General features: G+C 40.5%; 1 protein-coding gene across 11 annotated transcripts in view; it reads left to right on the top strand.

The window, feature by feature from the left end:
* Positions 1-17,631, top strand: part of ANK1 (ankyrin 1) — a 326,140-nt gene that overhangs the window by 262,907 nt on the left and 45,602 nt on the right. For all 11 annotated transcript variants that reach the window (XM_031950761.1, XM_031950751.1, XM_031950759.1 and 8 more), the window contains 13 exons: positions 787-883; positions 2,362-2,440; positions 3,665-3,762; positions 3,938-4,162; positions 5,770-5,924; positions 7,833-8,044; positions 8,317-8,521; positions 9,001-9,097; positions 9,727-9,955; positions 13,975-14,100; positions 14,246-14,365; positions 15,244-15,328; positions 15,630-15,704. In XM_031950761.1, the coding sequence (XP_031806621.1) occupies positions 787-883; positions 2,362-2,440; positions 3,665-3,762; positions 3,938-4,162; positions 5,770-5,924; positions 7,833-8,044; positions 8,317-8,521; positions 9,001-9,097; positions 9,727-9,955; positions 13,975-14,100; positions 14,246-14,365; positions 15,244-15,328; positions 15,630-15,704 (1,803 nt within the window). The remainder of the gene's footprint in view (positions 1-786; positions 884-2,361; positions 2,441-3,664; positions 3,763-3,937; positions 4,163-5,769; positions 5,925-7,832; positions 8,045-8,316; positions 8,522-9,000; positions 9,098-9,726; positions 9,956-13,974; positions 14,101-14,245; positions 14,366-15,243; positions 15,329-15,629; positions 15,705-17,631) is intronic.

Raw genomic sequence — 17,631 nt, 5'->3', positions numbered from 1 at the left:
GCAGGGAGTTCCTGCCCACCCATCTCTGTGTTTGTGCCCATGCTGCTGTGTTTGTGGTATTACGTGCATGAGCTGTTCTTTCATTCTGTCAGCTCCAAATTCACAGAAAACCTACTTTGTGGGACCAGGAGAAGGTATCCACAAGGTCAAGGTTATGGCCTCCTAAGCAAGGAGGAGTGGGGGAGGGAGGTATGAAGAGACTTGTGATTAGATGTGCAGAAAGCCAATTCAATCATAATTTGAAACTTCCTTGTAATAGGTCCAAACCAGACTTAAATAATAACAATGTGGGTCTTATATAAACCACATTAGTGGGCTTTAAAATGAAGGGTTTCATTTCTATTGTAGCAATTATTCAATTTATCTCTAATTAATGCATGCTTTGGGAAGAATGAACTCAAGAGAGTGCTGATATCTCAAATGCTCTCCCCAAAAAGAGCTGCTACAAAGCAAAGAACATCAGACTAAGAGAATTTCTTCTGTGTTCTATCTGCCTTTTCCTGGCCAAACTTATTGACACATTAGGATTTTATGTCCTTCATTCAGAGTCTTAGTGAGCCCAAGGCTAGAAGAAATAAACTAGTCTAATCTGTTTCTAATTTCTTCTAAACGTTCTGGCATTTTGAGCACTAATCCACCTTCTGGTTTTCTCTATGGTGGAAATATTGGGATGAAGACCAGAGGAAAGCACTTTAAAAAACAAAACAGCAAAGCATCCAACCCCCTCCCCCCAAATAGTTTTCTTAACTCTGTCCTGTCCTAACTCTAAACTTGTGTGCATTTCAGGGGAGGAACTCATGGGCCCCAAACCTGAGAAGCAGGATTCCAGGGATGTAGATGAAGAAAAGGAGCTCCTGGACTTTGTGCCCAAGCTAGATCAAGTGTAAGAATCACTCCCACTCCCAGAGGAAGAATTCACCTGAGTGAAAGGATGGATGATTGAATGAATGAAAACAATTTTCTGAAGTGCTTACTATGTGGAGATACAATTGGATACTCTGGAGATACAATTACAAATTTGAACTCAGGTCTTCCTGACTCTGGTCCAGCACTCTGTGAATTATGGCGCCACCCTATCAGCCTCTGGGAAGCATTGGAACCACAGCAGGAAACTGATGGTTCTTTATCACTCCTGCTTCTATGATCCCAAGATCCCATATTCTCTCCTTCCCAACTTTTCCAGTCCCACCACAAGCACACATCTATAAAGCTCAATTCTCACTAGGAAAAAAATCACTGGTAGAAACTTTTATCTGAAATTTGTTGCCCAACTAAGATTATAATGGCCCTTTTTCTGATCATGTATAAAGTATCCTCTGTTGATCTGTTAACTTGATCCATTACATTGAATGACAAGCCCAATTGATGTGTGTATTTAGATTCTATTTCCCATTTCTTCTCAGATGTGCGCTGAACCAGGTCACATGCCTTTGTATATGTGGATATTTGCATTTGAGCCTTTCTTCACTCAAAAATAATAACTAAGCCGTGTGTGTGTGTGTGTGTGTGTGTGTGCGTGTGCGTGTGTGCGTGTGCGTGGGTTCTGGTAAAGCATAAGCATTCCAAGAATTCTCAAAATGAACAAGGCAAATCTGTGAGGCAGGTAAAATTTCAACTAGCATCATTTGGACACTTGTTATATAATCAACAGTGGGAATCCCCTCCCAATCATAGAGGGTGCCAAAGAATGATAAGAAACGGTTTCTTCTTACAGGAGGTTTCAGTCTAGCTGGACAGAATAGATACACATGAAACAGATGCATATAAGACTTAGATTCCAGTGCCAGAATTAAGAGTGTATTCAACATGGCATATGTCTTCAGAGAAAGGAGAAAACAATGTGGGCTGAAAAAAGACTTTATGAAACATTCATAGATTTGTAGACTATTGGAGTTGGAAAGAACAACCTCATTTTACAGATGGAGAACCAGAAAGTCAGTTACAGAAAGTGACTTGCCTACAGTCACATGGAAAATGAATGGTAGGGCCAAAACTAGAATTCAGGTTTTCTGACTCCTTGGCCATTGCTTTCCCCCAAACCTAGAAGACTTCTTTACCTTGAGGAAACTGGCATATGCCTTAAAAGCAGAGTTCAATTTAGTAGGCTAAGAGGAAGATGAGAAAATCCAGGGTGCAAAGAAGGCATGAGTTTGATACCTTGGTGGGCACTAAGACCAACTAAGGTAGAAGATTCTTGCTTAGGTTGAATAATATATCAGGAGAGGAAATGGTGGTCATTTTATTAGGACATCCCAGGAAAGATAAAGGAATATCAAGTTACTGACTTTATAATCTATAACCTATAATTATTAGCTATACCACTCCCATGCTGACATTTTTTCCCATGTGATTTGAATACAGGGTGGAATCTCCAGCCATTCCCAGGATTCCATGTGTCACACCTGAGACTGTGGTAATCAGAGCAGAAGAGCCAGAACAGGTAAAAATGCATCATTTAACTTATACTCTCTCCCATACGTAGGATCATAGAATTTGGAGACAGGAAAGGTCTTAGCGATCTTTTGGTGCAATCCTCTCTTATTTTAGATAAAGCATCTTCAAGGATTCAGACTTCCTGAGATAGTGTGAGGGAAAGATGTGCAAACTGTGTGTGTATTCTGTGCAATTGTTCAGGGCAGCTGTTAGGGCTTTTGTCCCTGGTGGAGCCACAAGATCAGTGTTCAAGGCTCAACACTGTTATCATTCAGATCTTGGTTTCCTTGTTTGTAAAATGGAAATACTACTCTTTGCTTTACCTGTTTCATGGAGGTTATTATAAGAATAAAATGAGATTAAACCTGTGAAAGTCCCTTAAATGCATGATTACCAAAAGCAAGAATAATTGTAGTACATCCAGGGGGCAGTGAGACTGTCTTTATTAAAGCAAGAAAGAAATAAGACATAAGAGGATATAGAAGATATGCCCTAATTGATTCAGAGCAATGTAAGTCAGGCTATGGAGTTCAAAAGTAGCTAGGTAGCTCAGTGGGTAATGTGCTGGGCACAGAATTAAGAAGACCTGAATTCTAATTCAGTTTCAGACATTTACCAAATGTGTGGTCACTTAATTATGTTTACATCAGTTTCCTTATCTATATAAAAAAAGGTACACCCTGGAGAAGGAAATGACAAAACTCCAGAATCTTTGCCAGGAAAATCCCATGGACAGGATGGTCCATGGGGGTCATAAAGAGTTGGACATGACTGAACTACTAAACAACAGCTAGCTAAAAAACAGCAAATTTAATCTGAGAGGTGATGAGTCTTCCAGAGTAGGAGAATCTAAGAATCTGGTTTTCAATCTTGACTCTGCTACTTGCCTTCTGTGTGATCTTCAGCAGGTTACTTAGTGTCTCTGGGCTTCATCTGTCAAGGAAGGTGGTTGTACTAGATGGCTTCTGGGATTCTTTCCAGTTCTATGCTATGAAAGTAGGAAAACTAAGAACATTTTGGCTTTAGAAGACCACTATTCCTCATAGTGTTTTCTTACATGGGATGACAAGCCATTTCTTTTTTTTGTAAATTTTTTAAATTGTAAACTTAAATATAAAATAGGAAAGAAAAAAATCTTACCATGTACCCGGCAAACCAGCAACTCAACACTTCTGAGATCTAGTAAGTAAAGAGAGCCCCTTTTAAATGCAACCATTTATCTCTTCTTCAGGCATCTAAAGAATTTGATGAAGATTCATTAATTCCCAGCAGCCCAGCAACAGAGACCTCAGATAATATTAGTCCTGTGGCCAGCCCAGTACATACAGGGTGAGTGGGTCAGGTTCAAGGAGCCCACAGGTAGATACATCTTTTCCAGTCTCTGTCTCTCAATAGTTAGTGGCTAGAGATGGGCTTTTTGAGGGGAAGGAGGGAGGAGAGGAGATAGAACACTGAGAAAAGAGACAGGATATTAAGCAATCTGTTTCTCCATCCTATCTCCTAGCTTCCTGGTGAGCTTCATGGTTGATGCCCGTGGGGGTTCCATGAGAGGAAGTCGGCACAATGGCCTGAGGGTCATCATCCCACCCCGGGCATGTGCGGCACCCACTCGCATCACTTGCCGCCTGGTCAAGCCCCAGAAGCTAACCACACCACCACCCCTGGCTGAGGAAGAGGGTCTGGCCAGCAGAATCATTGCCTTGGGACCGACAGGAGGCCAGTTCCTGAGGTAAGTGATGGAGAAGAGGTGAGGTACAAAATTGAATTAATCTTCCCTGAGCAACCTGTCTTTGACCTGCTCTTCTTATTATTGCAACACTGGAAATATGACCATCAGTAACTGATACAGTCAAGAAAGCCAGGATGAAGGACAATCAAGGTCATCCCCAGGAGATTTTCTTCATGGAGAGAAAGAACAATGTTAAATTTCAATCCCTAGCAAATAGGTGGTTTTATTCACATTTCCCCTTCTTTTTCCTTGTCTTCTTGGAGGTCCATAATCCTGATGAATTTCTCTATGGCCAGAACCTGACCATTCTGGTACCTAATGAAATCTATCATGAGCATTTGCCTGGGATGCTATTGAGGGGGGCTCAGTTATTAACCGACTAAAAGAATTCTAAACTGGTCTCCATTATAAGGCAATCCGAAATAATGGGTTTTAAGGGCAGTTTTCAGTTTTATATGTGTGTGTGTGTGTGTGTGTGTGTGTGTGTGTGTGTGTATGTTAAAAGCCAATTATGCATAAGGCACTGTGCTAGGTACTAGGTATAAAAAGATGGTGGGGAGAATTCCTGCCTTCAGGAAGTTTCCCATCTACTAGGGAAGGTATAAAATGCACACTGGTAAGTAAAATTCAAGGTAAAATGTCACAGAGGCAAGAATTTACACAAAGAACTCTAAGAAAACAAGGAAGAAGAACCAGTAGAATATTATTTGAATAACAAGAGAGGAAAGACTATTACAAACAGGAGAAACAGATAAAACTTCTTAGAGGAAGCAGCATTTGAGTTGGGCTTCAAAGGATGAACAGGAATTCTAGGGGTAAAGGAGGCTGGGAAAATCTAGCCTTGGAGAAAATTTAGAGATGAAAAAATGTTGGCTGTATAGAGAGAAGGTGAATCCTCCAGGTTGTCTAAAGCCTAAGATGAGGCAAAAAACGTAGACTGGTCCCTTTGCCCCACCCCTACCTGGTACCCAGAGTAGGAAGATGAGGAGGCAGCATCCTCATCTTGGACTTGGAATGCTTGCTCTCTCGCTGACCAAATCATTTCAGTTTTCTGATTCTCCATTTCTTCATCTGTTAAATGAGTGGATTAGATTATATATTCATTTAGATAATTTCCTGGTTCTAAATTTTGAATATCTAAATGAGGGAAGGAAGGAATGTAAATTTAGTAGCTAAGTGGCTCAGTGGATTGAGCTCTAGGTTAGAGTCAGCAAGACCTGAATTCAGAGCCAATCTACCTTATTAGTTGTGTGACCCTGGCCAAGTCACTTAACTTCTGTCTCGGTTTCCTCAACTGCAAAATGGGGGTGATAATAGCATCTACCTCTTATCTGTTGTGAAGATCAAATGAGAGAATATCTGCCAAAAATTACTAGTACAATGTCAGGCAAATAGTACCTCATTGCTTGTTTTCTTCCCTTCCCAGTAATCAGAAATTTTTTTTTTCCTGACGAGGACCTGCATCAAATGGTTGTAACAAATTCAGCAAGTTTATACTCATCTACAAGATGAAAGGGAGGTGGGGTTTTCTGTCCTCTGGGTCCCTGACCTCCCAGGATTTTTTTACATCTTCCTTATGTCTTCCTGAGTCTTCTTCTTAATCCTAGCCCGGTGATTGTGGAAATCCCCCACTTTGCCTCCCATGGTCGAGGAGACCGAGAGCTGGTGGTGCTTCGGAGTGAGAATGGTTCCATGTGGAAGGAGCATCGGAGCCGCTATGGAGAGAGCTACCTCGACCAAGCCCTCAACGGGATGGACGAAGGTAACTGGGGGCCCAGCATCACATACAGAGCCAGTGGTGAGATGGAGGCCTGAAATGTGATCCAGATGGGGCTTCCTTGAACGAAGACATCTCTAGATCGGGGTTTTTTCATTTTTTTTTCCACCCATGACTTCTTTTCACTTGAAAAAATTTTTGTGACCTCCTCTCAAATTTGAGCTGAGGTATTTCTGACAATGTTCAGGCATGTGCAATGCAAAAGGCTGCAGCAATGAAGTCGCATGATGCAACGTAGGCAAGTGTTACCAGAAACACCTTGGATTCATTGTGTGTTTGATTTTGAATTAATTTTTGGTCGCTGGGTTCAGAAACTGTTTACTCTTGCCTAATTTTTTGCAACCCTCACATTCAGTCACATAACAATGGAGCCATAACCCATAAGCCATAGTTTAAGAGGCTTTGCTCTAGATGAAGTCACATTCTGACTGAGTTTCTAGAACCTAAGACAGGCAAGAGTGGGTATGGTTAAAAAGGCAGTGATCTTAGAATCAAAAGACTCCATTTGGAGCCCCAGAATTTACTAAATAAATTGGGCAACTAAGTAATTGGGCAAATTACCCGACTTTTCTAAATCTCAAACTCCTTTCATATCTATAGAATAGGAACATTCTCCATCCTGAAGGATGGTTGTAAGGAAATCACTTTACAAACTTTAAGGTCATGAATATACATACAGAAATATGTTTATATCTATACATATAATAATAAATTTATATTGAATTACAAATTGAATTTGCAAAGAACTTTACAAATGTTATCTCATTTGATGCTCACAAAAACCTTAGATGGGAGGGGATATTATTATCATTTCCATTTTATATATGAGGAAGATGAGTCAGAGAGAGTTCAAATGAGTAGCTCAGGCTCACATAGTTCATAAATGCAAGCCCCATTTGAACGGAAGTCTTCCTGACTCCATGTCCAATGCTCTATCCACTGTGCCATCTAAATATATATTGTTTTTCTTATTCTTACTATATTCTCATTTTATACAACAGAACTTGTGCTTTATGTACATTCATATATGTATTAAATACATATCTTTTTTCAGTTAATGCTAAAGAAATTTGACACTATCGATTTTTTATTTTATTTTATTATTTTATTTATACAAATTAATATAATAGAAAGACCAAATAATATTCATGTATTATCTCCAGAAGGCCATTGTTTTAATGCACTCGTATGACTTCAAAAAGAGCCTGAGGGATTCTTGTAACTTTCTTCTATTAGCAGTAGAGTGCAAGGAACTTAGCCCTTTAGCTCAAAATTACCTCCTAAAGCAGATATTAAACAAAACAAAGGAGGGAAGAGAGAGAAGGAAAAAAGCCCTAGGATTGGGATTATGGGGAGGCAGGAGGAATGTAACTACAATGGGGGCAATAGCTAAGAATGAGAGGCCCAATTGCTTCCATTGCCCCCTGTTCCTCCATGTGCTTTGGAAAAAAGGGATAGGGAAGGTACAAGAGCTCTAGAGCTTAAGATCCATCAAAATTCCAGACATCTAATAGAATGAACAAAGAACTAAGAGCCAGAACATCTGGATTTGACCCCATATCCATTATTTCCTCATGTATTACCTTAGATATGCCATTTCAAAATTCTGAGCCTCCATCTTCCCATCTATAGTAATGAAGATGGATATGTTCTCTCTAAGATCCTAAATTTTAATCTTATGTAGATGACTCAAGCAGTGATTATTGATTTCTAAAGCATCACTCCTGGCTCTCCTGTCCAGGCCACATAGGGTATCAGGACTGCCTTGAACATACGGCATGTGGTCCATGTTGGGGAGGAAGGTATCAGGGTGTAAGACAACCCCATTCCTTCAAAAGCAGGCTATTGGGTTGTTTTGTGGCATGAACAAGAGGGATTTTTTGGTACCTACAGAACTGGAGAGCTTGGAGGAGCTGGAGAAGAAGCGGGTTTGCCGAATCATCACCACAGACTTCCCCTTGTATTTTGTGGTCATGTCACGCCTCTGTCAAGACTTTGACATGATTGGCCCTGAAGGGGGTTCTCTAAAGAGCAAGCTGGTCCCCATGGTGCAAGCAACCTTTCCTGAAACTGCAGTTACTAAGAAAGTCAAACTGGCTCTCCAGGTAAAGTGATCCAGGACCTTCTTGATAAAGAATCTATATAATGGATTAAAATACTGGAACGAGAAGCTAATATCTGTTACTTAATGCCTACTTGACTTTGGGGGAGTTACTTAACTTTCCTGGGGCTCAGTTTCCCTATTTCATGTTTCCTAAAAGCCCTTTTATTTCCAGATTTTCTGATTTGATGATGTTGAAGGGTTAGTACTTGAGGCAAGGTAACCACAATTATCCCCTTACTGAGCACTAAGTTATCTTATACTCATCTTCCCTAGGCTCAACCTGTGCCAGATGAATTAGTCACCAAACTTTTGGGCAACCAAGCAACATTCAGCCCAATTGTGACTGTGGAACCCCGGCGGAGGAAGTTCCACCGCCCCATAGGGCTCCGGATCCCCCTACCTCCTTCTTGGAAAGACAATCCCCGGGACAGCGGGGAAGGGGACACCACAAGTCTCCGCCTGCTCTGCAGTGTCATTGGTGAGAGACGCCCTCCTGCCTCTGTCCCTGTTTCCTCCTGCAGTTACTTTGCCTCTGCAATAGCAGCTCCTGCAGAAGCAGCCAGGTGGGAATACATACGGGCGGAGACTGCGTTCCCCTCCTTTCATATACTGTTCACCTCACAGTGTGTTGACTTCACTCATGGTGATTTGTTCTTGGAAGGAGGTGTGTAGGGATGAGGAGTTTAAATTAAGATCCATTCTCCAATGTCTGGGTCTCTTTAATCTGAGGAAAAGAAGGGGGTGCTGGAGAGGGAAGGTGGGATAGACAAAAGCCTTTGTTTAGAGAGCCAAAGAGAGCTTCATGTAGACCTACCCATCTTTGTCCTTGTATGTTTGGTTCCTAGATTTCTTGTGAATTCAAGGGGAGCATGGGGGCCCTGTGAAGTGGCTCTCTGCAGGGGTGTAGGTGCTGATAGTACATCCCTAAAACTTATCATTTCTCTGCTTACATTGAAGGTGGAATAGCACAAGCCCAGTGGGAAGATATTACAGGAACTACCAAGTTGGTATATGCCAATGAATGTGCCAACTTTACCACCAATGTTTCTGCAAGGTGAGCTGGGATGAGGGGAAGAATGAGAAGGAATGGGTCTCATCCTCTCATTATAAGCATATCTCATTTGGTGACATGGAAGAAGAACTGAATATGAAGTAACAGGACCTGGGTTCAAATCTTAGCTTTGCTACTCACTGATAGTGACTCTTAACAAGTCTCTGAGACTCAGTTTCCAACTCCATATGGATTCACAGAACTGAATGTGGGACTAGAAAAATTATGATTTATTGTCAGTAAATGTTTGCTTTGTTATGTACCTACTTTCTATACCCACATACCTGGAATTGTGTAAAAATTTCTCAGGCAAAAAGGGCTGTGATTAGTATAATTTTAAGTTCTGGACTAGATGAGATGTAAGGTTCATCCAGACCTCTGTGTGTGATCATGATCCCACAAATACAAACCAAGCTGCTTTTTCCTTCAGCCTAGATGTGGGAACAGAGAATACTGACTTCTTGATCTGATATGCTACTTCTCTCACTCTTGTGTTGCCCTTTCTGCATAAGGAAGCAACAGAGCTTTCTTTTTATATATGACTTGAATCTGCCTTTTAATTGCCTTTGATGTTCTTGTTTGGAGAGGGGTTAGGGGATTGACCTGCCTTAAAAGCTGCACTTGCTCCTTAGGTTTTGGTTGTCTGATTGCCCGCGGACAGCCGAGGCTGTAGACTTTGCCACGCTGCTGTACAAAGAGCTGACTGCCGTGCCATATATGGCCAAGTTTGTGGTGTTCGCCAAGATGAATGATACACGAGAGGGACGGCTACGTTGTTACTGCATGACAGATGACAAAGTAGACAAGACCCTAGAGCAACATGAAAACTTTGTTGAAGTAGCCCGGAGCAGAGATATTGAGGTATACAGTGTTCCCTGAAGACATCACTTAGGAGAGACATCCGCTCGCACTTTTTATACCCCTAGAGCTGTCTTTCTGACAGAATGTCTGTAACTGAAATAAGGGTACTCAGAGATGCTTTTCTAACATGTAGCTACTGTCTCCAGTCATTGGAAAATTAATCTGCTAAAGGGGGTAGAAGTCTTAATTCATGTCTTTGGCTCTCCCATTGAGAAGTTTGGGCTTTTGGGGTATGGGCAAAAGGAAAATACTCTATTATTCTAAATAATAGATACCATTTCTCAAATGTCTCTTTGAAAGGCAAATACACACACATTTGTTTATTTATATGTGAATGTGTGTTCATTAAAAATGGTACCTACTGTAGTTTATACTAAGATTTATACAACTTGGGACCTATGCTGTGGCCTTTATTCTTACCAACAAAGTCCAGATATATTTAAGGAGAAGTGAGTCTTGCCCTGTGTTAAGTAATGAAAGAGTAGAAACAGTATGCTAAAATGGGAACATAATAATAATAATAATAGCTAAATTTTTACATGGAAGCTAGATGCCACAGTGGATAGAATGCCAGGCTTGGAATCAAATCTGACCTCAGAAACTTACTAGCTGTGCGAGTCTGGGCAAATCACTTATCCTGTTTGCCTCAATTTCCTCATATGTAGGTTCTTGAAGCACTTTACATGTGTTATTTCATTTGATCCTCATGGGAAAAGTACTATCATTGTCCCCATTTTACGGATAAGGAAAACCAAGTCTAAGAAAGATGAGGTGACTTGCTTAGCATCACACAGCTTCTTAGGAAGCATCCGATTTCAGCTTTACTATTTATATCAGTATGACCTTGTTTCCATCACTTTTATATTATTATCATTTTTATTAAAACTTTTTAATTTTCAAAAGATATGCATGGATAATTCTTTAACATTCACCCTTGCAAAACCTTGTGTTCCAATTTCCTCTCCCTTTCCCCTCCCTCCTCCCCAGATACCAAGTAATCCAATATATGTTAAACATGGAAAAATATACATTAAATCCAATATATGCACACATATTTATACAATTATCTTGCTGCACAAGAAAAATCAAATCAAAAAGGAAACATGAGAAAGAAAATAAAATGCAAACAAATAACAATAAAAAGAGTGAAAATACTATGTTGTGATCCACACTCAGTCCCCACAGTCCTCTTTCTGGGTGTAGATGGCTCTCTTCATCACAAGATCCTTGGAGCTGGCCTGGATCATCTCAGGGTTCCATCACTTTTCTCTGGACCTCAGTTTCTATAAAATGAGGGGACTGGAGGTAGAAAGCCTCTAGATCTCTTCTACCTCTTCTAGCTTTAGTTCTCCTCTGATGCAGAAGCAGTAGAGAGAGCTGGAGTGAGCATTGGGATTAATGGTGCTCCCAGACCAGGAGGTTGAATCCTATTAGTCCCTCTGGTCTTTGCCATTTGAGGCAGTTTGTTGCATAGTAGGAGATATTAGAGAGCCTTATGATCCATGATGTGGAACCCACTGGCTATGGACCTGCTGACAGGAAAGTAACTAACAGCCAGAGCCCAGGATTGGAACCTGAGTTCTGCCACTTACTAGCTGAGCAAGAAAGAGAGTATAACATCTGCTCTCTTCATCTCACTGAAGGACTGTGAGGATAGAGTAATATAAGATGTGAAAAAAAAATCCTTTGAGAAATTGAAATCATTCTACAAATACCAGGAATTGTTGTTATTCTACATGAGAAGTATTTCACTTCTTTGATTGAAATATAAGAAGAGTCCATGTGTTAACAAGATCTGTTTCTCAAATTCTCCAGCTATCTTTAGCACTAGAGAAATTTGACCTTGGCAATGGGGTATCCTGACCAACTGTGACCAATAAATCCTTTACACACATAGATTTCCCTTTGAAAATATCCGTCGGTTACTTTAGAAGTATTATTAACTCTAAAACAAACATTCATTGGACAAATTCTTTGCATGGGGAACTTTAGCTCTAATAAAATTTTGACCCAATATTCCCTCAAATAAAATAAGTACACAGGAAAGAGGTATACTTTTCCAGGGGTCAGATCACTTCTAAAGTTGAAGATTGAAAGCCAATTGAAAAGAAGCGATGCAAGGACAAAATATGGGATGGGAGAACTATCTAGCCCCAGGTTCCAGGGATCTGTAAAAAAATGAAAGAGAAAGCACTCTCTTGCAGCAAGGATATCCCAGGAACAGAAAGCTCCCTACCTCTGGTCTTCAATTTCATATTCTCTTTACCAAACCCATCTCCTTCTTGTTTGATCACTTTCAAGCCAGTGAAACCCTCCCTGTTCCTTCTCCAAGTTTTGTGATGTTACTTCAAGGGAAGAATATAGCTAAGGATGAGGGAGAGGAAAGAAAGCCTTTGATCTCATTTTCTAGTATTTCCCTGAAAGGTTTAAGGTAGAAAGGTCTGCCAACCTCAGTTGAGTAGCCTTTGATTTAACCAGATGTTTGCCCACCTTGAGAGAAAAATCAGTGAAGTCTTAAGGAAAGCTCTACCTTCCCTTTATTTCACTAATCTAGTATTGCTTAGCTTCATTACTCAACTTTGAACTTTATTCCTACCTCAGTGATACCTGGGGGCAGCTGGGTGACACAGCCAAGCATGAAATCAAGATGATCTGAACTCCTATTTCAGACACAGATTGTGGGACTTAGCTGTGGGACTTTGGGCAAATCACTTAATTTGAGCTGTAGAATGGGGATAATAATAGCAGCACCTTCCTAAGAAGGATTTTATGAGGATCAGATAAGATTATATTTGCAAAAAGTTTTTAGCATATGTAATTGCTTATTACATGCTTATTCTTCTCCCCCCACAAAGATCCTCCAGTAAGCAAGTAAGACAGAGTATTAAGGGATCATCCAGTTTTCTATACTGTCATTAATGCAAAATGTTATACTATGGTGATAATTATTCCAATAAAGGATATAAAAATTCCTAAGGATTCCTGTCTGATTTGCCCTGCCTTTTTGTGTTGATAACAGAAATAACTTTCCCTAAATAAAAAAATAGCCCAGAGGAAAAAAGTAATGAATGATCCAGATCTGGACTTCATCACCTGTCCCCTGGAGTATTGCTGTAACTTCCTAATTTATTTTCCCTGCTTTCAGACCTCTCCCCTACCTAATCCATCTTTCAACAGCTGCAAATTGATATACCTACAGCACAGATCTGACTCTGTCACTCCCTAGTTCAAGACGTTTCAGAGGCTCTAGGAGACAGAGAATCCTCTGGAAAATAGAAAGACCACTGAAAAATCCTCCAGCATATTACCCTTCCCAATCTGGCTCTGGCCATTCTGATTCATGCTATCCTCTACCTCCTACATATTTTGCATTCCTGACTAGTTTATTTGCTCTTTCCCAAGCCTGGAATTTTCTCCCTCCTCATGCCTATCTCTGGGAATCCTCAGTTCTCCTTCTTGTCTCAATTCAATTGTTCCCTTCTCCAAGGGGGCTTGTCTTAATCCCCCAGGACTCCACCACCACCACCAGATGTAATATTTTGCATTTTCAGAGGCAGCATTGCATAGTAGGTAGTTAGCTTATTTTTAAATCAGGAAGAGCAGGATTCAGATCCTGCTTCTGAAACATATTGAGTGTCTGACCCTGGGCAAACCCCTTAATTTCTCAATCTCACTCTTAGACTGTAAATTACACCTCAAAAAATGTTAATCTATGCTATAGAAATAAAATCACGGGCTTATTTAAAAATAATTATTATTATATGATATTATAATATGATTATTATAATATTTAGATATCTGTGTCCAAAACTCATAATGTAAGCTTTTTAAGAGTAGGAACTGTTGTTTTGGGTTTGTTTATTTTTTAACTGAATCCCTGGTAACTGAATTGCCATGCACATAGTAGACATTGAATGCCTGAATGACTCCTTGCTGAATTCAATCCAATCAAATAAAGTGTAACTATGTGGAGATTCTTTCTGACATGTTCTGTTGTCGTTTGTCCTCGCTTCCTCTAGGTATTGGAAGGAATGCCCCTCTTTGCAGAGCTCTCTGGGAACCTGGTACCTGTCAAAAAAGCTGCTCAACAGCGGAGCTTTCACTTCCAATCTTTTCGTGAAAACCGTCTTGCCATATCTGTGAAGGTACAGACGAGTCCATGGGACTGCTGCTGGGGGCTCTACAGGGGAAGGGAGTGTAGAAGTCTGAGCCAACCAGATACTGAAATGGAATCCCAAAGTCTTTTCTGCAGGAATGCCCTGAATCCCTCTTCTCTGTTATTCCCTTCAGGTTAGGGACAGCAGTCGAGAAGCGGGAGGATCTCTATCATTTCTGCGAAAGGCGATGAAATATGAGGACTCTCAACATATCCTCTGCCACTTGAACATTACAATGCCCCCATGCACCAAGGTGAGACAGGCTGCTCTGCTCCCAGGATCTCCTTTCTAGGGTCAAGCTTCTCCCAGGGAAATCCCAGGAGACCAGGAATCATCTCAGAGGTGGGACAGCCCTTGTCAAGGGCAGGAAGCCGGCTAGAATCCCCCGTCTTCTAAATTTTTGACTTGATCCTCTTTCTCGATATAGAAAAACAGCCCTTGAATTCTAAAGATACATAGGATGTTTCTCTCCTCTCAGGGACAGTCCACTGCAACCTGACAGGGAGAACAAAGTCTGCCTCTTTTTACAAATTCAACCAATCTTGGCCATAGCCATAGGAAGGACACAATAAAACTGGGAATGGGAACTCTTCTGGGTTCTCTATACCCCAGTTTCTTAAACTGTGGGTCATGACCCCATTTGGGATCTTGTAACTGAATGTGGGAGTTGTGAAATTATTATTTATTATCAGTAAATATTTGATTTGTATATCTATTGTTTATGCCCATATACACAGGGTACTGCAAAAATTTCTTAGATGAAAAGGGCTCATGAATGGGAAAAGTTTAAGAAGTCCTGCTCTACACTTCCATTTTAAAAAATGTTGTTACCTACTAGGGCCTTGATTCTTATAACCTTCCTTCTCATGGGTGCCAGACCCAGAGAGAAAAGGATCATAGCTTCTGGACCACAGTCTCCTCCTAGTGTGTCAGAGCCTCAACCCAAACTCACATAGGTCCTGGATCCCAATTGCCTCAAAAAAAGAAAAAGAAAACAAAGAAGTTAGACTTAAGATGCTGCTATTGTCTCTTTAAGTCTGAAATGGTTTAGGTTTTTTGAGGAGGAGATGGCTTGGTCAGCCTTGATAAAGAAAAAAATACCCAGTATCACCTTTTCTTCTTTTTCTACAGGGAAGTGGAGCCGATGATAGGAGAAGGACTTTAACTCCTCTGGCCTTGAGAGAAAGATATAGCCTCCTCAGTGAAACAACCCTTGGTATAAGCTTCTGTGTGATGATGTTCTGTGTCTCTCCCTGACCCTACTGGCATTCCAGAAGGCTGCTAATTTGGATTATTTCTTTGACCCTTCAAGGAGATTCATGCAAGCTGCTATTCCTGTCATAGTGCGCCATTTTAGCTTGGTTTGAACTTGGCACTACCTGACTTGGCAAATCTATTGATTATGTTCTTGCCCTGTGCCTAGCACTGTGCCAGCCATCACTTGGTCACTCTTCAGACATAGCCCACCTGCACTCAATAGTGACATTACTGAATGATGTCCCTTGCTTTCTCTCTAGGTTCTCTCAGTGGGACAGATAGGGCAGATATGAAAATGGCTATTATATCAGAGCATCTCGGGCTCAGCTGGGCAGGTAAGTAGGAGAAACTGTCCCCATTTCAGTTTTCCTGGGATGTGTTTGTGTCCAGTTCCTCATAGGTTGATTGTTCATATAGTATACTATAAACATTGTATCTCCTGAGGGACCCTTATGGTGCCCTTTTTCTAGAGGGAGGGAAGAAGGGAAAGTAAAGCAGCAGAGAGATAGAATTAGCGGGAGAAATTTCATTGTAACTCAGTCATTTCAATCATGCCTAATTCTCCATGGCCTCATTTGGAGTTTTCTTGACAAAGACAGTAGAGGAGTTTGCCATTTCTTTCTTCAGCTCATTTTATAGGATAAGAAACTGAATCAGAGTTAAGTGACTTGTCCATGATGACACAGCTAGTAAGTGTCTGAGTCTAGACTTGATCTCAAAAATAGGGAGTCTTCCTAACTTCACTGCACCACCTAGATGCCTAGAGGAGGGAAAAAGGAGAGAGAATTAAAGAATAGAGAATAAAAAAGAAAGAGAAAAAAAGTGGTAGTTCTCTTGGTTTGGTGATTAGCTCTTCATAGGACCTTAGAGGTGAGTGGGAAAAGATAGTCCTTACAAATGAATTTGAAATCCAGAGACATGGAATGGTTTACCAAATGGCAACCTGAATCAGGACCCCCAGCTGCAGTTTGGTGCTTCGATCATTACAGATTAGAATGGCAGGGCATTCTCCACGATTCATTTATGATTCCTAGATGTAGGACTGTTATCTGCTGTGAGAGGAGCCAGTTTATCCAAATAAGTGAATGACCAGAAGATGTTTTTCTCCCACTGGGACATTGGGACTTGTTTCTGTTTTACTTCTTCATCCTTCATATGATGGGAAGCTTTTCATCCAGTCACCCCCAAAGCTTTAGGAGAGCTTGTTGAAAGGCAGTGGACCATCAGGCAAGATCAGTGGCTTGGAAATTCAGAAGCCGAGTCTCTATCTTATTCAGTACTCTATCTTTATCTCTCATTTCCTTTCTCCTTTCCTTTATCTCCCTTTGTCCCTTTCCCTTGCCTTTTCCTTCTCTCCCTTTCTATCCCCCATCTCCCCTCTCTTCCTATATATTTAAAATACATTTATTTCTCACTCTCTTTTTTCTTCTCTCTGTTTCCTTCCTTTCATTTTCTTCCCTCTTTTCCCTCTCATTCTTCCTACCTCTTCTTCTCTTTTCTTTTTCATTTGCTCTCTTTTGTATTCTTATTCTTTTTTATTCTCTTAGTCTCCATCCTGTCTTCTTTTCTCTCTTGTCCTTGTGTCCTCTTTATCTCTTATATTCTTTTCCTCATCCTATCTTCATTTTTATTCTTTTCTTTATTTTCTCCCCCTTCTTTAATCTCATTTTCTCTCTCCTTGTGTTTCCTTTCTCTCTTCCCCAATTTCCTCAATCTTGAAATGTCTTTAAAACTCTTCTCCCTCTCAAAGCACTTTTAAGAACCAGAAATAAAAATCAAATAGAGTTAGAACCTTCACATTTTCATTTTAAACGCAAATAAAATCTTTCCCCTGAGAAAATGTAAAGACAGACTTAGAGCATTATGTAAGTGTTGATAGGTTGGTTAGGCTTCAGGATTTGTTTGTTAGAGTTTGTGTTCATGTGTGTGAGATAATAGATTCTATGTGGCAAGATAAGTTGAGAGGCAGTATGGCTCAGTGAAAAGGTCCCAGGTCTGAGACTTAGGGAACCCAAGTTCTAGTCTGACTCTGCTACTGTCTATGTGATCTTGGGCAAAAAGAGCACATAGTAATATAGTACATATGTGCAATAAATATTTGTTATGCGAGCTGTGTATTATACATATGTTTGTGATTTGTGATTATATGATATAGGCATGTAATGTATGTGTTATGATGTATTATTGTGATGTGTGGGATGTGTGTGGTATATGTCTTGCTTACATATATATGTATCTTGCTTACATGTTTTTTAGAGAGAC

Source organism: Sarcophilus harrisii, chromosome 2, assembly GCF_902635505.1.
Source record: "Sarcophilus harrisii chromosome 2, mSarHar1.11, whole genome shotgun sequence".
Lineage (NCBI taxonomy): Eukaryota > Metazoa > Chordata > Mammalia > Dasyuromorphia > Dasyuridae > Sarcophilus > Sarcophilus harrisii.
This window is presented reverse-complemented; position numbering and strand designations above follow the sequence as displayed.